Source organism: Amaranthus tricolor, chromosome 2 (assembly GCF_026212465.1).
Source record: "Amaranthus tricolor cultivar Red isolate AtriRed21 chromosome 2, ASM2621246v1, whole genome shotgun sequence".
Taxonomy (NCBI): Eukaryota; Viridiplantae; Streptophyta; class Magnoliopsida; order Caryophyllales; family Amaranthaceae; genus Amaranthus; species Amaranthus tricolor.
The window spans coordinates 36,184,110-36,204,430 of record NC_080048.1 but is presented as its reverse complement, the minus strand read 5'-3'; the positions used below and the strand labels follow the sequence as shown (position 1 = coordinate 36,204,430).

The following is a 20,321-nucleotide window of genomic DNA, read 5'->3' as shown; positions in this document are numbered from 1 at the left end:
GAAGTTAATGAAAGATATGTGAGGTCCATAAGCATTATAAAAATATTAAAGTGACCATAAATAAGGTTATTTTTGTCCAAAATTTATGACATAAATAAAAAAATTCTTTATGGGAATAACAAATAGAACACCCCTAAATGATAAATGAGAACTTCTCTTCACATTCTTGTAAGTGCATCCAACAGGTTTTCCATCTATCCTTTTTGACTCACATTATTAAAAATTTAAAATATAATAATCATTCACGTATTATGTTCCAAAGTTTCTAAGCACTTTATATTTTTCCTCCGTCCAATACAATTTATTTGGTAAGTATTTGATGGGAAGTCAAGAAAAAGAAAATAAGAAAATATTGTGAAGACAGTACGAAAATTGCTAAAAATTTAAATTTTAAATAAAGATGTAATTAAAAAATATATAAATTGAGACAAAACTACTCCTATAGATGAAGTAAATATGGTTGGCGGCTAATTATAAAAGTGCGACAAATTTCGGTAAGAGACAAGTCAAATGGGGGATGCTACTGCTCATTTTTAAAAGAACTAAGGCCAGTTTTTTTTGACGCTTGAGTCTTGACGCAAGCAGGCAAGAACCCTAGGAACTAAATCACTGCATTGAATTCTGTTTTCATCAACCATTTCTCTTCTCTGGTAAATCATTCCTCAATTATATGCCTAATTCCTTTGTTTTGGTTGTTATTTGAGTTTTTTGTGTGGAGATTTTAGTGCTTTAATGGGGTGGACATAAGAAACTACCTCAATGGATTATTTTGCAAATTATATTTGTGTTATTTGCTTGATTTCCTACTTTTCTATTCTAAAAATAAAATCTTGAAAATATAACCAATTTGTTCAATTTGATTTGGGATGAATTGATTATTAATCGATATTTACTGATTAATAGCATGACAAGTAGAAAATTGCATAATTATAATTTTTGAATTGCAAAAATTATCGTTTCTTATGTGAATTGGACTTTTTGGAAACGTTTCAGGGAAGAATTTTGAGTTTGTTTAATGCTTGACTTGTATTGAGTATTGACCTTATACAGTAAACTAGGGATTTTGAAGAAAAAAAGGGAGTGAGTATAGATAAATCTGTTTTAGGGAAACCGACTTTTTTGTTGATTGAAATCTGCAAGGTGCTTAAATGGTTATCATGCTATTGGAGTGATTTTTCTGAGGGGTTGTTTAGCTGCCTTAATTGCATTTGATTCTAATTTCTACATTGTTGCTAACATCATCTCCCATTTCAGAGTTATTATGGAAATGCAATGTCATCTTGGAATCACGAAAAATATACCCAACATGCTGTTTGATGGTAATTTTTTACTTCTTTTGAAGAATATTTTCCTTTTCTTCTTACTATGGTTGTAGGCTTGTAGCTATTTTGGGTTGTCCTGGTAGTTCAGTTATCTGTCTCATTTGATATAACTCTGCTGTAATTATAGTATCATTTAATTATATTTACAGTTTGTTCTGTATTTCCATTCAATGTTATGTAATGTCATGTTTGTCCCTTATTTGATATAACTTGTTTGATGTGGTGACGCATAAGCTCATAAGCTCAACCTATATGATGTTGATGGTGCTTTTTGATGTGGAATATGTAATATAGTTGATGGCAAATGACTATAACAAGTGTGCACAAATATCAGAATCTTAAGCTGATGCTTGCTCGACCTGGTCATTCTTGCTTATTACTGCCTAGTTTCTGCCTAAATTTTCTGTTTTGCACAGGACTTGCTTAGGTCATTCCTCTTGTATTACAAACATATAAATACTCATTTCAAAGCATTGCATCTTGTATTGGATTGGATCATTCAATTGGGGATCTAGAAAGACCACAAATAAACTTTGGGTTTCTAGAGAGAGGATATTAGGGGTTTTCATTTCTCTTTTGAATCAAGCTAGGGTGCACCGCATAGTTAGGGTTCGGATTATCTTTGAAATCAAGAATATCTACAATCAACAATATTGTCTCGCAATTGTTTTCAGTGGGGTTTTATAGTCTAATACCACATTGGTATTAGAATTTTCCCACCTTTCAACTTGGTGTGTGAATCTCTTTTACATTTGTTTTGAAATTCTTTATTCATTTTTTGTATAGATTCTTCATAATTGTGCAATTTCTTTACAAAATTATTTCAAAATGACTCATTAAATTATGTGCACTCCTTATTTATATGAAGTTGCAAATGATGTTTGTTTCCAAAAGTCAATCGAAAACAACATCTTTGTTATAACTAACAAGGGTAAGGTTGTATACATCCGACCCCCAAAACCCTCTGCATACGTGGGAGCAATTTTATAGCGTTGGGGAAATGGAATGTTGTTGGGGGTGGTGTTATGTTATGTCTGGTAGTCATAGAAGTAAAATTTTTAATTACTTAAACTTGGTGTCAACTGGCTGAAGAACATGAGTAAGATAGAGGTTCCATCACAAAAAATAGAATATGGAAATGTAGATTATTGAATGCTTACGGAACAGGCTTTATCGCCTTGAGTTAAAATGGATGGAGGCTCATCTTTTGTCAAGCTACTTGGCAAATTTAAATCTCTAATTTTATCCTCAAGTCATTGTGCCTAGTCTACGATACCATTGCGATATTTGAATGCATGTTTTGTCAGATGGAAAAAACTTGAGGTGATAGTTTACGTGAAAGTTGGTTGGTTAACCCACGCCATTTCTGATTCATCACTTGCAGGAATGCGCAAGAAAGATCAACATTTATCAAGACTACAATTCAAGTCAAGGAATACAAAAGCGTTGGCATCTTCTGACTCATTGGAAATGTCTCCTGTACCTAAGAATTATGAAAAAGACCGGCCTTTAGTGAAGATGTGTGGAATTACTTCTGCTAAAGATGCTGCGCTTGCAGCTGAAGCTGGTGCTGATTTTATTGGGATGATTATGTGGCCAAAATCAAAACGTTCTGTTTCTCTTTCAACTGCAAAGGAGATTTCAGAGGTTGCTAGGAAGTATGGGGCTGAGCCAGTGGGGGTATTTGTAGATGATGATGCTGAAACTATTTTAAAAGCTGCTGCAGCATCTACCATAGAATACGTCCAGGTATGTTATTTTAAAGCATTGATTACATTGCCAATAGCTTTCTTCAACCCGCTAACTTTTTAATGTTGTGCAGCTTCATGGGAATGGTTCTCGGAGTGCTCTCCCACTGTTGGTGAAGGAGAATCGAATTATATACGTTCTTCACTCCAATAAAGATGGGGTCCTCCTAAATAATATCTCTCTAGATGATTGTTCTCTGATAGACTGGATCCTAGTAGATAGTGTAACTGGTGGAAGGTATGTGTTTTTTCAACATTATGCATTCTTTAGCTAATACTATTATAGAATGATAGAATGGAATAAACATCTAAGCACCAAATTATTAACTCTTACTATGTTTATAAATGATTGTAAAAGAATGATTCCTTTGAGCAAAAAGACCATTCACTTTGAATCTTGTATAAAGTTGACTTGATGACCAAACCTGGGAGTTTGAACTGATGGTACACAAAATGGTATTTTTACTGGATTTGGCACAATTGGTAGAATAGGTTGGCTTCTATTTATACAGTAAATCACGTAACAGTTGATTGATAATGTGAATAAATAAAATGAAACTTAAGTTAACTACATTAAGTGCTGAAATCTGAATTGCTTATAAGCTAAAACAAGTTTATATAATAAAATTTCTTGATTGCATATGCAGTGGCAATTCTCTGGTGCACAATCTTCAAAACATACATAATGTAATACTGACTTTTGAAAATTTGAAAAGATAAAACAAAATGATAAACACAATCATAAGAAAAGCCTGATTTATTTTGATTCTTATGATCTAGAGCTAAAACAGCCTTTGCCTTTTATATAACTGATCTTCTCTATTTCATTTCCACTTCAAACATGAAGAATCCTCTAAGTTTGGGCTCTCAGGTTTAGACCTATTGATAAGAGCCTTCCTTGTGGCTTGCACACTTAGCATTCAGGGCTGAGGCCTTTATGTTGTGAATAATGGGATAATGCAGTGCTGAGCGCGCTCTATGCTGAAGAGCTACAGATTGTATGTGATGGCATTTTATATAAGAACTTTCTACAGTTTTGAGTTTTGACCCATACCACGAGAACATATTAAGTATCGCAATATCAATCCTCGTAGCTATTAGCTATTTACCCAAATGTCGGCTTTTTGTTGTGAAATCTTTGAATTCATATATGTGATAGTGATATGGTCTGACCAGACTTCTTGCGACAATACAACAAAAGCAAAGGATGGAGATAGCCATCGAAAAGAATTTAAGAAGAGAAGTGCTTTTATTCAAGAAATAGGAATCACAGATAAAAGGGACTTCAATTGCCTTAACTCCTAACATTAAGTGTCTACTAAAATCATCCACCAAAAAGGATCTACTAATCTCCTATATAAACAAAGACTTCCCTAAACACCCCCCCCCCCCCCCCCCCAACACCCAATTACCAATCCACCCTTAACCATGCTTTCTTCTTTTCTTATAAGTATATTGTAGAGAGGTTACGTGAGTCATACCAGATAGTTCTTTTCACCTACTTTCTTCTAAGGCTTGGAGGATTCAGGATCAGGAACAACTTCTTTATCTCAATTTGGCTATCTACGCATATTTCACATAGGTTTGGCTTTTGCCATGTAGATAAGGATGAAAGACTATACATTGCAAAGTGAATGTTGTTATTTTCGCCATCTAGATGCTGTAAGTGTATCCCATTTTACTAAGATCAGCAAAGCGTGAATTGTTCTAGATAACGTCACTAATCTTCCCATCACACAATCCATTTCTTCACTGCTCCCTCATTTTTTGATCCTTTGGCATTAGTGAAGTTGGTCATTGTATAAATTGGCTTAATCTCAGGGTATTAGCCTTTTCAGTTATAAAGGTAAGACTTGCTCTAGCTATTTCGCTTAAGTCTTCACCGGTATGGGTTGCATTCTGCATCCCGTGTCAAATTGAATTCCATACTAATAGGCAATAGCCCTGATAAGGCTGCAATCTGCATCTACTAACTCTGAATATCATCAGGCTCCCACTTTTTTGTTGCTTATTTTCTGTTAATTGCCTTGGCTTTATTTACCCTCATAAAAGACCCTGCTATATTCAGTAATCCCTACCTTCATGAAGGTAATAAGCCAAATAAGCTCTATAAGTTAAGTTTCAGGAAGAAAAAGAAGGAAAACAACTGAAATGGCTAATGTCTTGGTTCATGCCTGAATTTCACTTCATTTCTCCAACAACACTTAATTTTTCCGACTTTGCTCTTCTTTTTTGATTTTTCCCCTAATTGGGTTTTTAACTACTATTAAATACCTTAATTATGCCAATAGATCATTAATAAATTTGAAATAATGAGCCGCCTTGTATTTTGATTTCTCTAGGACTGGTATGTATTATTTGCTCATCAAGTTGGCTTAGTGACATTGCTTACCACCAATTCCGTCATCTGTTAAAGTAGGATAAGCATTTTGTCTTTTGGGAAGTTGATTTGGTTCTTAATACTTAGTACCACCCTCTATTCTGCATATCCAGCACTACAATCCTTTAAATAGAAATTCTTAATGTCAACTTTTTTTTACTTACATTTACAGTGGAGAGGGATTCGATTGGACGCAGTTTAAACTACCATCTGTTAAAAGCAAACGTGGTTGGCTATTGGCAGGAGGAATCAAACCCGATAATGTTAAGGAAGCCCTTGTTACTCTCCGTCCTAATGGAGTTGATGTTAGCAGTGGCATTTGTGCTTTGGATGGCATACAGAAGGACGAGTTACGAATTTCTACTTTCATGAAAGCAGTGAATTCTGTGCGGTATTGAGGGTAAGATCACATACATCTTAGATCTTCATCTTTCTAAAACCGTCATTGAATAAATGTACAGAAAATGGCTACTTTCATGGGATAGGAATTAGGATTAGTTGCATCCTCCACTATACTTGTAAAATTTGTACGAGTTCTCATGTAGATGAGTCAATTAGTAAAAGTATATTATACAAGTTTTGGGTGTCGAAACAGATGAGAGAATAACAAAATATGAGCATCAGTATCAATATAATTCATTGTTCTTCAGAGTTTTTGTGAGAGATAAGAATGCTTTCTTGTACCTTATGAGCTTTCTTGTACCTTAAGTTACCGAATGAAACAGTTGGATTCTTGTATCTAATGTTACAATGAAAAATAATATAATATAATATAAAATTGCGAATCTGTTTTTGATTGGGAATCTTCTGTCATGATACTTTTTTACGAGACATGTAGATGTATGATGGAGATAAGACCAACATCTAGTCACCAATTGGAACAACATAGTCTTGCCAGGTAAAAGTAGTATACATAAGGGATCGACACCAAGCATTTTTATTTTTACCACCATTATTAATGTGCTTTTCAAATCTATGTGGAAAATTGTGTTATGGGCATGCTTTTTGCTGATGAAATTGTACTAGTTGTTGAAACTAGATAGGAGACTACTATGAAATTAGAGGAGTAAAGGGCTGTTAGAAGGCAAATGGTTGCGTATTAGTCGTACAAAAACAAAATATTTGAAACACAATTTTAGTGGGATAAAGCCGAAAAGTGATCTCGAGGTGACCATTGGACAAGATGTTGCAAGTACTACCAAATTTAAATATTTAGGATTGATTTATCAGAGCAATGCGGTGTTAGTTGAAGATGAAACCCATCAAATTCAAGCGAATTGGCTTAAGTGGAAGAATCACCACTGGAATGCTATGTGTTAAGAAGTTTCCCACTAGACTAAAAGGTAAATTCTATAGAATTGTAATCAAACCAACTTTTTTATGTTAAGAAGTCCTTCGAACAAAAGGAAGACGTAGTTGAGATGCGAATGCTAATGTGGATGTGTGGAGATACAATAATGGATGAATTTTTGAACCAAGAGTTAGAGAGAAGTTAGGGTTTACCTCTCTATCGCTAAGCTACGTGAAAAAAAAGTTAAGGTGGTTTAGACATGTGAGAAGAAAGATTGTCGACGTACTCGTAAGGATGGTGGAGAGCCTCGTGGTGAAGGGTACGAGGAGTTGAGGTAGACCAAAGAGAAAGTGAGAGGACTAGATAAAAACTGACTTGCGCGAGTTGCAACTATTTGAGGTCTTGATGAGAGATATGAATAGTTGGAGACGTCAAATGCGTTTCTTAGACTTTTGACTGACCAAGGAGAACATAATATCCGTGTTTTTACTTATTTATTTTTATGGCTCAACCCTAGTGTAGCTTATGTTGTGTTTTGCCGGTAGCATTTCTCATGAGGCGTGTTGTCACTCCTCTCTTATTACAGACCTCTCTTTTTGGGTTTATTTAACTGTGTGTGCATCCCTTTTCACCCTATCTTCGGAGGGGGTATGCGTACGATCTGTACGTTACCTTTTTTTTGTACCTTAACTTTGTGAGAGACATTAGATTGATGATTATGACTATGAAATTATTTTTAGGTTGAAGTTGGAGACAACTAAAATTATCTAGTTGTCAATACTCAATTCTTGTCCTTTTGTCTTATGGCTAAATATACTTTCTTTGCCACTTATTTTGCATTATATAGGTGAAAAAAATTTCACATCATAACAAATACAATGCAAAATAAGTGGGACAAAGATCTATACAATGCATTAAATTCTAATATTTTGAAGAAATATTTTTAATAAACTACTAATAAGGAAAGGTAATGAGAATGTACAAGAACTACATCTGCTTTTTCTAGGACTTTCTATGTTGCTAAGTGGGAGTCCTTCCTACATATTTGGAATTAGAAAAAAAAAAGTTATTATCTAAAAAATTCTCAAAATAAGCTTTCAGAAATTTTTATTTCCAAAATAAGTGTATCCACGCTGAAGCTGGGGTTATGTATGTTTGTTGTTATGAACTAAGAAACTGGTATAAAAAAGTCAAAATTTTTTGTTTATTGTTACTAATAGCGAATAAAAGAGAGACAATGTTATATGCTTAAGAGGAAAGAAAATAAAATTAATTTTTATTCGCCTTTAGTAACAGACATTTACTCGAAGCATGGCCCTGAAAGAATTCTCACATATCACATATGACCCTCATTCCAGACCAAAATACATCTTTTAAGCTACCACCAAAAAAGTTCCATCAATCAAGAAAAATTGCTAACTACACAAAACGCGTTCATCGTTAGTAACTACAAGTCTACAAGACATGTTCTTCTAACTACATGTCACAGAAATATCGTGCCAGTACGAGTTTACCATACTACGACTTCATTGCGAAAAGAATTTATTGGTGCTCCAATCTACAAGCTATAGGATTGCATTGATAGCAAAAGCTTCGCCCTCTGAATCAAAAAAACTAAACCAATCTCTTTGGATCACGCACTTGTGCCATATGATCCTGCCAAAGTATTAAGGAACACACTGATCAAATTGATGCAACAGAAACAACCTCGTCTAACGCATGAAAATGGGTACTTAAATTCATTTGTAAAAAAAAGAGGCGACTACGGATCCAAAATTTTCAAACTTTATCAACTCTGAGAACTTGCACAATTCAAAGGACTTTAAGTTAAAATGCTAGCAAATCAAACAGACATGAGATTATTATACCTTCATATTTCTAATGGACAACCAATTGAAAACCATAACCAAGTTGCGACTTTTGAGCATTACCTATATTTTTACAAAAATTCTTGTATAAGACGGTCTCACCATGAGACGTGCCCCATATTTGGGTTAAATAGCCCAATAATAGAAACTTTTAGCATAATAGACCTTTTGTATGGACTCGTCTCACGGTGAGACAGTCTCATACAAGAGGGGCTGATATTTTAATCACTTCATTCGTTCTATTTTCAATTCTCCCCAGTTTCCGTCTGTGCACATATTTCGTTGTTCGCCAAAATTTAATCTTTCCTTTCATGACACTTCTATCCTCTCATACCCAACCTTAGTCCTCCCACCAACGAATGTTTCTACTTTTTTCCCCTATTCTATGGGACTATATCTCCTCCCCTTGACTAGTTAAGCAATAGCATCAACCTCATTGATTTTCTCCTAAATACTAATTGTCACGAACCAAAATAATGGAGGTATATATTTCTTACAAACTTCACAATCCTAGAGTACCGTTTGACTTTCCACAACGATGAAGGCAGCAAAGTAAATCTAAGATTCCACTCACAAACTCCCGTCTTCCAGATGTTTGCCCCGTTCCTCTTATATGCGTAAGATATTTTGGAGAAGTAGGGGGCAAACATGTAGGGGCTGATGAATGTGCTTTATGAACCACTCACTACTGCAGCATTTCAGCTATCAAAGCATAAGGAAATAACCAAATAGAGAGACTACTATTAAAAAAAACAAATCAAACCAAATAAAGAGTGGATATCTATCAACATAGGTTAAAAAAATTTAAAGTAGAAATTTTCTTACCATGATAAAATCAAATGCCTTTGTATCTTCCTTCGGAGCGTTCATGGTGACTGTTGATGTATGTGAAGGTATGTTCGCATTAAATATATCTGGAAAAGGGGAAGCACTTCCCCCGAAATTTGCAGCAACTTCACCACCAGCAACATTACGGGAACTCGAGTTTCCTAATGACTGGAAATTAGCCATAGCTGCCATAAACTGCTGCTGAGCAAGCAACCCACCCATAGGAAACATGGCATTTGCATTAGCGGTAACAGCAGGGTAAAACTGATTATACAACATTCCAGGAGGTATACTGGATGGAATAGAACCCATAGAAAAAACATTATTTGCAGTAGGGTTGGATTTATGAGGATCAAATCCATTGCTCAGAGCACCATTTAACCCTTGAGAAATAGAATTCGAATTTGTACCCGAGAGTATTGATTCAGAAAAGGCGGCAGAGTTGTTTGTTTTCTCATTTGCCAATGAGCCATTTCCACTGACGGATAAACCCGCCATCAGATTGTTAACATCATTTGTGTGATTCGTTTGCGTCTGCACCAGTTCTGAGGATCCGAAAATATCAAATGGGTCTAGAGCATTGCTCTTAGGCGCTTCAACAGTGTTGGAGTTTTCTCCAACAATCATACCAGAAAAGAGATCATTTTCCTGGTCTTTGTCCTCGCCCGTATGGAAAGAGACGTCAGCAAATGGGTCATCATCAGTTCTTTGTTTGGTCTTACTCAGATCACTGCTTGCACCATCCCCCAATAAATCAACAATTAAGACAGAGGATGACAATGGCTTGCTTGCAGAAGGTTGGTCATTTAGGTTGTCTTTGAAATCATGTCCAAGCAAATCATTATCTCCTGTATCTATCAGGTTAGGCATCTCAACTACAGATCTCTCGATTTTTGTATCCTTTTCTGACGTATTTCTAGTTTGATCTTTACCCAAGAGACTCAAGACCTGTCATTATGAGGGTCAACCCGTATTAAACCCCATATCAAGAGAGCATGGCTTCCTTATCCACAAACAAAGCAATTATTGCGATCATTACTACTCCCCTTGATTTTAAAGTGTTAGTTCAAAGTGATTTTGAAGTTTGCACAAATATTAACGGATACAAGACGAAAAACAACCAAAAGGAATGACCTTCTAAAGAGCAATCATTGTCATAATTAAGAGTGTCAATGATAGTAAAATCTAAACATCCACAATACCACAAACCATCCATCCCAATTCCCATCCATCAGACAAGCTAACTGCTCATCCCCCCTTCCTGCTTCAGCTACATACCAAGATAAAGGCATCATCAAGAATGGAGAAAGATGATTCTTTGATGATGATCAGTATGCTGTTGGAAAGAAAGTAGGCATATGGGTATGGGAAAGAGAGCCCAAGCTGATGAGCAATCTTTTTTTGTATGTAAAGAAAGATATGGTAGACAGGAATGGCAGCTGTATCGGAAGGATCAACTGATGAGAAAAGGCAAAACCATAGTGTAAAAATGCGGTAACAGTAGCGATCACAGTTACAGAATGCTAATGCGGTAACGAGAGTGATGCGGTTATCATAGCGCTTAAATATCAATCAAAACCATTAGATATCCCTTTATGTGGCCCAAAACGTAATTTGTTTACACCTTTACAACATGCAAAATATCGGTTCATTTATTTATAAAACCTTTACAACGCGGCCGATGCGATGCAATGCGGCCTTGTTTCTGAGTCAAGCAGAGGAGATACAAAGATGAGGGTGCCATAAACTAAAGACATGAAAATGAGAAATTTAAGTTTCAAAACGCTTTTGTGAGAGAAAAAGCCTCTCGAAAAGCTTGTAATTATCTTTTTATTTTCTTCCATTATTAACATTTTCTATCATTTTGAGGTCTTCTATTTTTTCTTGCCTACCACAAAAAAGGCTACCTCAGTTTATCATACAGAAGGCACACAGCACAAGGGTGATGGGGAAAGGAGTGATCTTGATGTATGTAACGCCTTTATCCCACCATCAATTCATAAGGCAATAACCACGTTATCTGATTTGCTAGAGATTCTCAATAGAAAAGTTTTAACCAATATTTGGCATAAAAATGGCAAGTAGTCCAAACCAAATTGTTAATTAAGACATTCACTTCACTCAAGGACAACAAAGTTCCTCCATATAGAAGCTCAACCAAAAACCACAATATGGATATACTTCCATTTTCCGTGGGACAGAAACACTAGATGAATTAACAAAACAAGTTTACATAAATATGTCCAAAATTGTCAGAATAATAGAATCTTAATATTTTTTCTCAACTTCAAATCTAAAATTGGTAATCTACAAAAAACAGAAGCCCCTCACTCTTATTCTTAACTAACAAAAGATCTGCCAAAAAGAAAGGAAAATGCAAGAATCTCTAACGTGATTTGAGCTTACAATGCAACAAACCCTAAGTTAATGAAAAATAATTTAATAAATCATTATACATTACTAAAAGGCAAGCAACAAGCCAACAATGTCAAAGCCTTAATTCCAACAATATAGGGTCACCATATGAACCCTAATTACTAAGAGATAAACAGGGTGATGAATGATGCGGATAAGAGTGAAACACATTCTAGAAATGAGTTTTATCCTTACATTTTCTCTTGGCATAGAAGACAAGTGCAAGACTATTATCATCTAAGCAGTGGCATGCTTAGTATAGTTCAGTTGAACCCATTTGCAAAGACAAAAAAAATAAAAAAAAATTATTTTACTAATGAACTTAAAAGGTACCACAAAATCCATAAAAACTCACAAAAATTGAATTTTAGTCGAGCACAAGTTGGCCATAGAAATTAGAACCTATATCTTGGTGACTAATTTGCAACTCAATTACAAGGGAAAAAGTGTTCATTGCTATCTGTCTTGTGTTCAAACTTCAAAACATAGTGCAAATTGTATCGCATTAGCTGCATTGTGAAATTTCAAAAAAAGTGAACCGATATTTCACGTATTGTAAAGGTGAACAAAAAACGCATTTTGGACCGTAATGGATATCTCATCCTTTCCACCAATCCACCAATAATTAGGCGTCATGATAACTGCATCACTTCCATTACCGCATCACCTTTTTCGTTATAGTGATAGCAAACATTACCACATTTTTGCACTATGCTTCGAACCCATTTGGTAGAATTCGATACACCACTGCATCTAACCAATACTTCCCAACTTTGGATATATAATCTATTACTGCATAGGAAACAACCTCAAACTAATGCTAGGATGAAACAAACAATCAAAGAACAACATGACAAAAAAAGTCCTCATAGGTGTAAAAGGGTTGTGCCTCACCATTGCACGCTACATCAGGGTGCTTTTCGAAAAAATGCACATACCAAAACACGTAATTTTTTGAATTTCTTCAAATCTTGTGCCTTACCCAAAGAACACCTTGTGCACCTCCCATTGCCCCTATTGGATTGTGCCTTGCTGGAATTTCAAAAGTTTTTTTCCAACTCCCAAGTGATGAGCCAAGGCACACAACCCGTACACCCCATACTTCCTAAATTAGAATAAGTGGAATGGACATCTTATTTTAAGTCATTTGTGAATAAAGAGAAAACAATGGCAACTAACATTAATTGTTCTTCATGCTCAACAACACTCAACAAGGCAGCTTTTGGTCTTAGGACACAAAAAGAACTCTTATCTTATTACATATAACTATATAAGACTTCCAACGCATCCACACAACCAACCAATTAACATTAAAGAGAAAACAAACTACAATAACAATAATGACAAAGGAATTGATTTGAGAAAGATAGCTAGCTCAAAGCGTGGAAACCTAGATACTTACTTTGTTTGCCTTCTCTCTCAATGAAGACTGTGGAGACTCGGAACATTTGATCACTAGATCTATGCGGTCAACCAAGTATGAAGCCATACTGGAAAAATGATCATCATCTTTTTTTCTCAAGATTGCTTCAAGGACACAAATTGCTTTAACTCGAACCTGGCAAAAATAGTCACAAATTGAAGAATAAGGTCTACACAAAAGACAGCCAAAAGTATTTCGCTCAAAGAAAAATTACAACTTATTAGCATATTCAAGCAGTCCTTTATCAAGTAGAGAAGAAACTGACCATTGGAAGAACTAAACAAGAGCATAAATAAGGCTGTATACATTAATATCCCAACTCTCTACCTCCCTCCCCACCCACCCACCACACACCCCCCACCCCCCCACACAAAAAAAAATAAAAATATTGGAGGGTGTTTATGTGGCACATTAGTATCCCATGTTGGTTGTTTGATTAGCTTTTAATATTCAAATTTAAAATCCATGTCCAAATTAACCAAATTATCATACATCTTCTATCAAACAAGAAAAAGACGCATAAAGAAATAGCTATAATACCTGCCAATGAGGAGATTGAAGTTTTAGTTCAAGTGCTTGACTTAAAGCCAATGCATCCATCTTAGAAGCCTCCATCAAGAAAGCTTGTAGAGCATCACGTGTAGGCTGCAGCCGTACACCGCCAGAAGTCACAATTGTCTCTAGAAGCCTCTCCTCCCGTGTCTTACTCTCAGTGTTACTTGAATTAGTATTAGCAGTAACTGTGCTTGAATCTTGTCCCCAAGGTCCAGACGTCATATTCCGTGAACTCGATGAGCTACCTTGACTACCACCATGATAACCCATTTTATCATACTTATCCGAGTCATTTGTCAATGACCTATTCAGCGTAGGACCCCTATAACTTCCAGTATCATTTTTATTGAACGAATGTGAATGCGCTTGAGCCAAGTTACTCAAACCTTGTTTTATGGAGGCACTTCCAATATCGACTACCTCGCTAAGAAATGACTTTTTCTCATCTGATGGCCTCACAAAATTTGTATTCCCAAAACCTTCCATCCTCTTGTGGGCTGTCTCGGTTGCAGCAGGTTTGTTGTCATCAGTCGAAAATATAGCTGAAAGAGCGTCTTGAGCTGTTTCCCTGACCGCTTTGTTCAAAGCATCCCCCTTTAGAGGATCAAGTTGCCCCTTATAATGAAGTAGCTGCTTCACAACCACTGAATGCCTTTGCATTTCTCTCCTGAACTCTGGACCTGACTTCCCAACGGAATACTTGATGACCCTCAAAGCCTATAATAAACATCAATCAAGAGAAAATCATCAAAAAGCAATCTACTACCAAAATCAACCTTTGCAACTTTCTAAAAATAAATCTAAACTACTACAAAATTATGAAATATACTAAAATCTCTTTGCAAATGAAGTTTGATATCAAGAGTCAATCGCAATTCGCAAGCAACATGTTTGTTATCACTAACAAGTTTAAAGGGGTGTTTGGCAAATGGCTTTACCCTGGGGATCTTTGTTGGATTTTGGCTTTTTGGAAGTCAAACAACTAGAAAAAGTAAAAGTTGTCTTTTGGGTTTTACCCATTTTTTAAATAATATATACAACCAACAACTGACAATTAATTTTTAGCTAACACCAACATAACAGCCGTTACTATTTGCTAATACTTTCGGCTAGTCAGACCAGCTAACAGCTAACAGCTACAGCAAAGCAGTGGCGGATGTATATTGGACCCCACGGGGTCACGTGCTCCTAGGCGTTTTTTCAAAAAAATTCAAAGTAATTCAAAGTAGACTTTTCTATTGGTAAGAGTTGAAGTCTTCTGATAAATACTCCCTCATTTTAGTAATTTTCTCTTATTTATTTATTTTGTCTCATTTTTTATTAGGTCAGTTGATTTATTTTGTTCTATTTTCTTTTATGGTATGCCGTATTTAAAACTTTAACAAGTAAGGGTAAAATAGTTGTTGCCGAAATTTCGTCCATTAGTTGGTGCCACTTGGACTTCAAACCCTGAATCCACCACTGCAGCAAAGAGTTATTCGAAACGGCTCCGGCCAACAGCCACTTGCTATATAGACTCTACGAATGTGTATATTCCACCCCCAAACTCCACCTAGGTAGGAGATTGGTTTTGACATTGGGATAATGGAATTATTGTAATAAAATGTTCTTGTTCATCAAGTAATCAAAAAAATCTAGTTAATTTTCTGAAATGTATGTACAATATGAGTAAGTCAATTTTATCAATCAAAACTCCACAATACAACAGACACTTACCACAAACTAACAGAAAAACTATGAACTTGAATTAAAACCTACAAAAATTATGTCAAGCCGTGACAATTCATCACATTATCACATCACCCCATGTGCCCACTCATGTAGATAAACTCATGAGGCACCCGTAGGCTCGGGCCCCCAAGCCCACGAATAATGACCATAATCTTCCTCACACGAGAGGTATTTCCAACAAATTCATCTAATTCTAAAACAATGCACAAAAAAGGACTAAAAATTACCTTCTGTTTGACAATAGGGCTCTTATGATCAAGCCTTTTTAACAAAAATTCAGAAACTTCCTTGACTATACCAGAAGGAGAAGATCTAAAAAGCTCACAAAGTTCTTCCAATTTGTAAACAGGGCTAACCTTATCTTCATCAGAAGTGGCTGCATCTATCATCCGAGATCTCCAGTATGATTCCACAGCTCTTCTGCTAGTATCCATCCTTCTCTTCTCTTTTTAATAAAGACAAGAAAAGGTTCTAAATTTCTAATAACCCAACTCGAATTTTGACTTAAAATTGTCAAAATCTAACGACCAACAAGATAAAATTGCTTAAAATCGGAGAAAATTGTCTTATTTATTTGAAAGAGAGTGATTAAAAAGGGTAAAGAAATTAAAATGGATTAATATGATTGATCTGAGTTCAGAAAGATGGGGAAATGGATGAAAAGGGGAAGTGATTTGGGTGATCTCCAACAAAATCAAGAGTAAATATGAAAGGATAAAGGATTGTTGTTCCAAAATTGATAAATTAAAAGAAAAATGGGTTCTTTTGGGAATCATATAGTAGTAAGAAAGAAAGAACGACGAACGAGAAAGACTGGAAGTGGTTGACGATTTGCAGTTTTTTCCCTCGGGATTAGTCTCTCGGTTCTTGTTTTCATGCCAAAATGATTATGGAATTAAAAAGAAATAATTTTTTTAGATGATTGATGATTATTTTATTGAATAAATAAAGTTAATGAAGAAAAATAAAGATTATTAAAAATATTAAAATAAATTTAGTGAAAAAAATATAAATAATTATTAAAATATATTTAATTAATAGTTAGATATACGTGAAATCATAAGCAATATAAAAGTATTAAAATAAAGTTAATGAAGATATGTTATGACCAATAAATTTGATAAAATATTAAAATTAGAAAGAATAGGGTTGATTATATTCAAATCTATGATATAAATATAAAAATAAAAATTCTTCAATGAAACAAGAAATGGAATGATCTATAATGGTAAATGAAAGTATCATCGGCGAACAGAAGGAGAGTTATTTTTTTTAAATCAGAATCATTAATTATAAATGATCGCAGCAACGTTTAGATTATTATAGAAGCAAACTTTTATATATATATATATATATATATATATATATATATATATATATATATATATATATATATATATATATATATATAATCTTCAACAATCCAGCATTTGCTTTTAAATATTTATTGATTTTCAAGCAATATTTATTGAGAACGAACTTTATTAATTCTCTTTAATTATTTTTCTAGAACAACACATTTATTTTATAAGACAAAAAAGAATTTGTTTACATTACTTAGGCCTCACGCCGTTAAAAAGCTCTAATATTAATTCTACAAACTAAGAGTAAATGTGCAATTGGGCAACGGTATATTAGACAAAGAACACTTACTGATTTGAACATCCAAAAAGGTCTCCGAAAAACCATTCAGGCTCTTCTAAGTCCTAACTCTTGTTACATGTGCAGGAGTCGGGGTGATCTTATTGCAATGTTGGCTAGATAGTAAGGACAAATTCTCAAACCAACATAATATTCCTTTAAGACAAACTCTTAACTAATTCTAATTTAGTCTTTACTTAATTGTGTCAATTCACAACAGGAACAATTATACCGCCACAAATCACCACATATTTACTTGTTTAGTGTTGGTTAAGTTGGTACATCGATATCTCATACTAAAAAATTTAATTTAATCATGGTGATTTCTAAATCACTATAAACGACAAATGAAAAAAATAAAATAATCAGAACAAAAAAAGAAAAAAGAATCATTAAAAGCATAGACTTATATATATTTTGCACATAATTTGTCAAATTTATAAATCACGATTATTTACCTAGCAAACCTCCATCTCATACAGTCTTACACAGTTACACTCATACTAATGACATTCTAGAGTCTTGTACAATATGATCTCCATCCTTTGCGTTTATTTCAAATTCCAATGGTTATTGATCTTTAAATTTTCTTATTTTTTGATTCACTTCAACAATAGAGTTTTTTAATTCGTATGAAAGCAATTGTTACAAGAGTAGAGATTAAACATGGACAATTATTGGAGGAAAAATTGTTCTAAATACTTTTATTTTTTGTCCATTTGTTGTGAATAATCCTTAATATTGATTATTTCTAAATAATTTAAGATAATCTTTGTATATTTTTTATTGTCAACACCCATTGTCACAGTACATTTTAACCGGCTATTATAGGCACATACTAGTCGCTACACTCACTTCTTCTTCCTCTCTATGTTTTTTCGTTGGTCTATCCCTACTCTCCTCTTTGGTGGTAGCTTGATAGGTACTTACAATAGCTGCTTAAAATACGACAAGGCATGTTGTCAGCAAAAAAATTACAAAGATTGGATTATTTAAAAATAATCAATAGTTGAGATTATTTGCAGCAAATAGGCAATAGGTGGGATTATTTAGATTAGTTTTTCTTTTATTCGAAATCAATTGGACCTAACTCGACCCAACACATGAAATAAAATTGAATTAAAGTCGTTTGATGCAAAATGCACCCACGATTTGACATGTAGTTGTTTTTAAAATGTTACAGCTTGTAGTGTTCATAACATTAAAAACAACAATGATATATTTTTTCTACTATTTTTCTCAACATATTGTATTCTAACAACTATCATAATTGCTACATTTATCGAATAGTATAATATTTGTACATCTACTCACAAGTACAACTACTTAAAAAACTAACAACGACACTCATAACATTTTAATCCGTTATAAAACCATAGTCATAGCTCAAACTTTTGATTATTCAACATGGTCAATAGATAGTATGCCTATTTAAAATAGCTCATTTGTGACCCACATTGAAAAATTCAAGAGAAGTTGTATGACATATAAGCTTGATGAACTACTCTTCTGGAATATAAGCTTTAGGTAGGGATGTTCAAAATATTCGATCTGAAATATCCGCTATTCGATGTTAAACCGGATATTCGATCTGATTTTTGAAAATGGATAATTGGACCAGATATTCGATTTTAAACCGGATATCGAATCCTAATACGGATCGAATATTGGCATAACCGAATATCCGATTTCCATTTTTTATTTTTTATTTTTTTAAAAAAATATTATATATTTTTTGATAAAAGAATTTGTTTAGGTTGTTGAATTCACTAATATGTACAAATTTTTAATTATAATTAAGTTGCATAACTAATTTATTGTTAACTAATATAGACATATAGTTCTTTGAAAATTCAATCATGTTCCCAAAATGAAACAGTTTAAAAATAAGCTTGACTAAAGAAAAAAATAGGCGAAGTGAGTTTAAATATTTATGTCTAAAAAAACGTAAACTTATTTGAAAAGGCCAAAAACTATGCTATGTTTGGGAATGATGATTTCATTTAAATATATATTGACTCAAATTTAATATTTGCCAATGAAAAACTTTTTAAATTTAGATTTGAGTAAAATTCACCATTGTTATAAAATTAGTTAATGCTGAAGATTTGAGGATGACTTCTCAAACCTTGTTATTCTCAAATTTTTCATTTAAGATTTCATAATTGAAATCTATAATTGAAATGAAATGTTTGATCTCAAACGCAACCTTAAAGAATTTAATATGATATGAATTAAACCGGACCATGAGTTTCTCTATTCAAAAAATTAAATATTCGAATTTTCGAATCCAGATCGATCAGGTACCCGATTTTAGGATTAAACCTCATCAATTTATGTGCAATCAATTCCGCTCTTATACAGGTATTGTCTTGTACAAATCCAATATCATTCATCTTTTCAAACTACCATAAAATAAGGTAACCGTCATGTGCAAAGATACAACTACAACCACCATATTTCATAAGATCATTTTCAACTGTATTCTCTACGGTGAACTGTGAAGTAAGCTAACGGGTGAAGAAAGCCGTACACGTCCATAACACAACTTGTCCTCGTTTAAATCAAAATCCAATAAATCACTCCAACAAAATCTTTCCACCCCTAATTTTTTAGGCTATCAAACAGATTAGGTTGGAATAAGTTTAAATTATATATAAATAGGTTAAAAATCTTTTGACTCAAACCCATTTTGTTTAATTAATTGGGTCAAATATCACAATCCTAATCCAACTTGCAACAGATCAGGTTGACCTGATTTCATCCACTTAACCTACTTAAATTTTTTTGTTTTTATTTTATAGTTTTAACATTGATTACATCTAATTTTTTCAGCCTTAATTTAAAATTTTTTGTTTAAGTTGTTTATTTTGTATTTCCTCTATTCCATATTACTTACATTAAAGCAATTTATGCATTATTCATTATTCAATAGTAATTTATATATTTCGATTATTATACGAGAAAAAATATAATTCTGTTCGCACATTTTCATAATATTAAATTTTTATACCGAATAATATCGGACGTAGGAAGAATTTCCTATACCCGACCTACTTTTTTAGCACACTACACCGACTTAACCCACCAACTCCAATTTATTCGAAAATGTATGCATG

General features: G+C 33.8%; 2 protein-coding genes across 3 annotated transcripts; one reads left to right on the top strand and one right to left on the bottom strand.

Moving 5' to 3' along the window:
* Nucleotides 1-464: 464 nt before the first annotated feature.
* Nucleotides 465-7,879, top strand: LOC130807032 (N-(5'-phosphoribosyl)anthranilate isomerase 1, chloroplastic-like). Its single transcript, XM_057672313.1, has 5 exons — nt 465-650; nt 1,255-1,319; nt 2,707-3,071; nt 3,145-3,308; nt 5,623-7,879. The coding sequence occupies exons 2-5, from the start codon at nt 1,262-1,264 to the stop codon at nt 5,846-5,848; spliced, it is 813 nt and encodes a 270-aa protein (XP_057528296.1). The 5' UTR covers nt 465-650; nt 1,255-1,261; the 3' UTR covers nt 5,849-7,879.
* Nucleotides 7,880-7,986: 107 nt separating this feature from the next.
* On the bottom strand, nt 7,987-16,455 carry LOC130807030 (protein MODIFIED TRANSPORT TO THE VACUOLE 1-like). Of its 2 annotated transcripts, none has more exons than XM_057672311.1 (5): nt 15,789-16,455; nt 13,816-14,547; nt 13,255-13,410; nt 9,435-10,385; nt 7,987-8,397 (listed from the first exon to the last, which is right to left on the bottom strand). In XM_057672311.1, exons 1-5 carry the CDS (start codon nt 15,993-15,995, stop codon nt 8,356-8,358), a joined length of 2,088 nt encoding a protein of 695 aa, XP_057528294.1. In that variant the 5' UTR covers nt 15,996-16,455; the 3' UTR covers nt 7,987-8,355. The 2 variants fall into 2 exon arrangements, with proteins under 2 accessions (XP_057528294.1, XP_057528295.1); XM_057672312.1 differs by having other exon boundaries at nt 15,918-16,455.
* Between the last annotated feature and the right edge of the window lie 3,866 nt (nt 16,456-20,321).

Bases quoted from the DNA above. Each gene is read 5' to 3' on its own strand.
- LOC130807032 (XM_057672313.1), top strand. From the start codon at position 1,262: ATGGAAATGCAATGTCATCTTGGAATCACGAAAAATATACCCAACATG. The intron at 3,072-3,144 runs GTATGTTATTTT...AATGTTGTGCAG, and splicing joins CTACCATAGAATACGTCCAG to CTTCATGGGAATGGTTCTCG. The intron at 3,309-5,622 runs GTATGTGTTTTT...TTACATTTACAG, and splicing joins GATAGTGTAACTGGTGGAAG to TGGAGAGGGATTCGATTGGA.
- LOC130807030 (XM_057672311.1), bottom strand. From the start codon at position 15,995: ATGGATACTAGCAGAAGAGCTGTGGAATCATACTGGAGATCTCGGATG. The intron at 13,411-13,815 runs GTATTATAGCTA...TATTTTTGCCAG, and splicing joins TTCAATCTCCTCATTGGCAG to GTTCGAGTTAAAGCAATTTG. The intron at 8,398-9,434 runs GTAAGAAAATTT...ATACTTTGGCAG, and splicing joins AGGCATTTGATTTTATCATG to GATCATATGGCACAAGTGCG.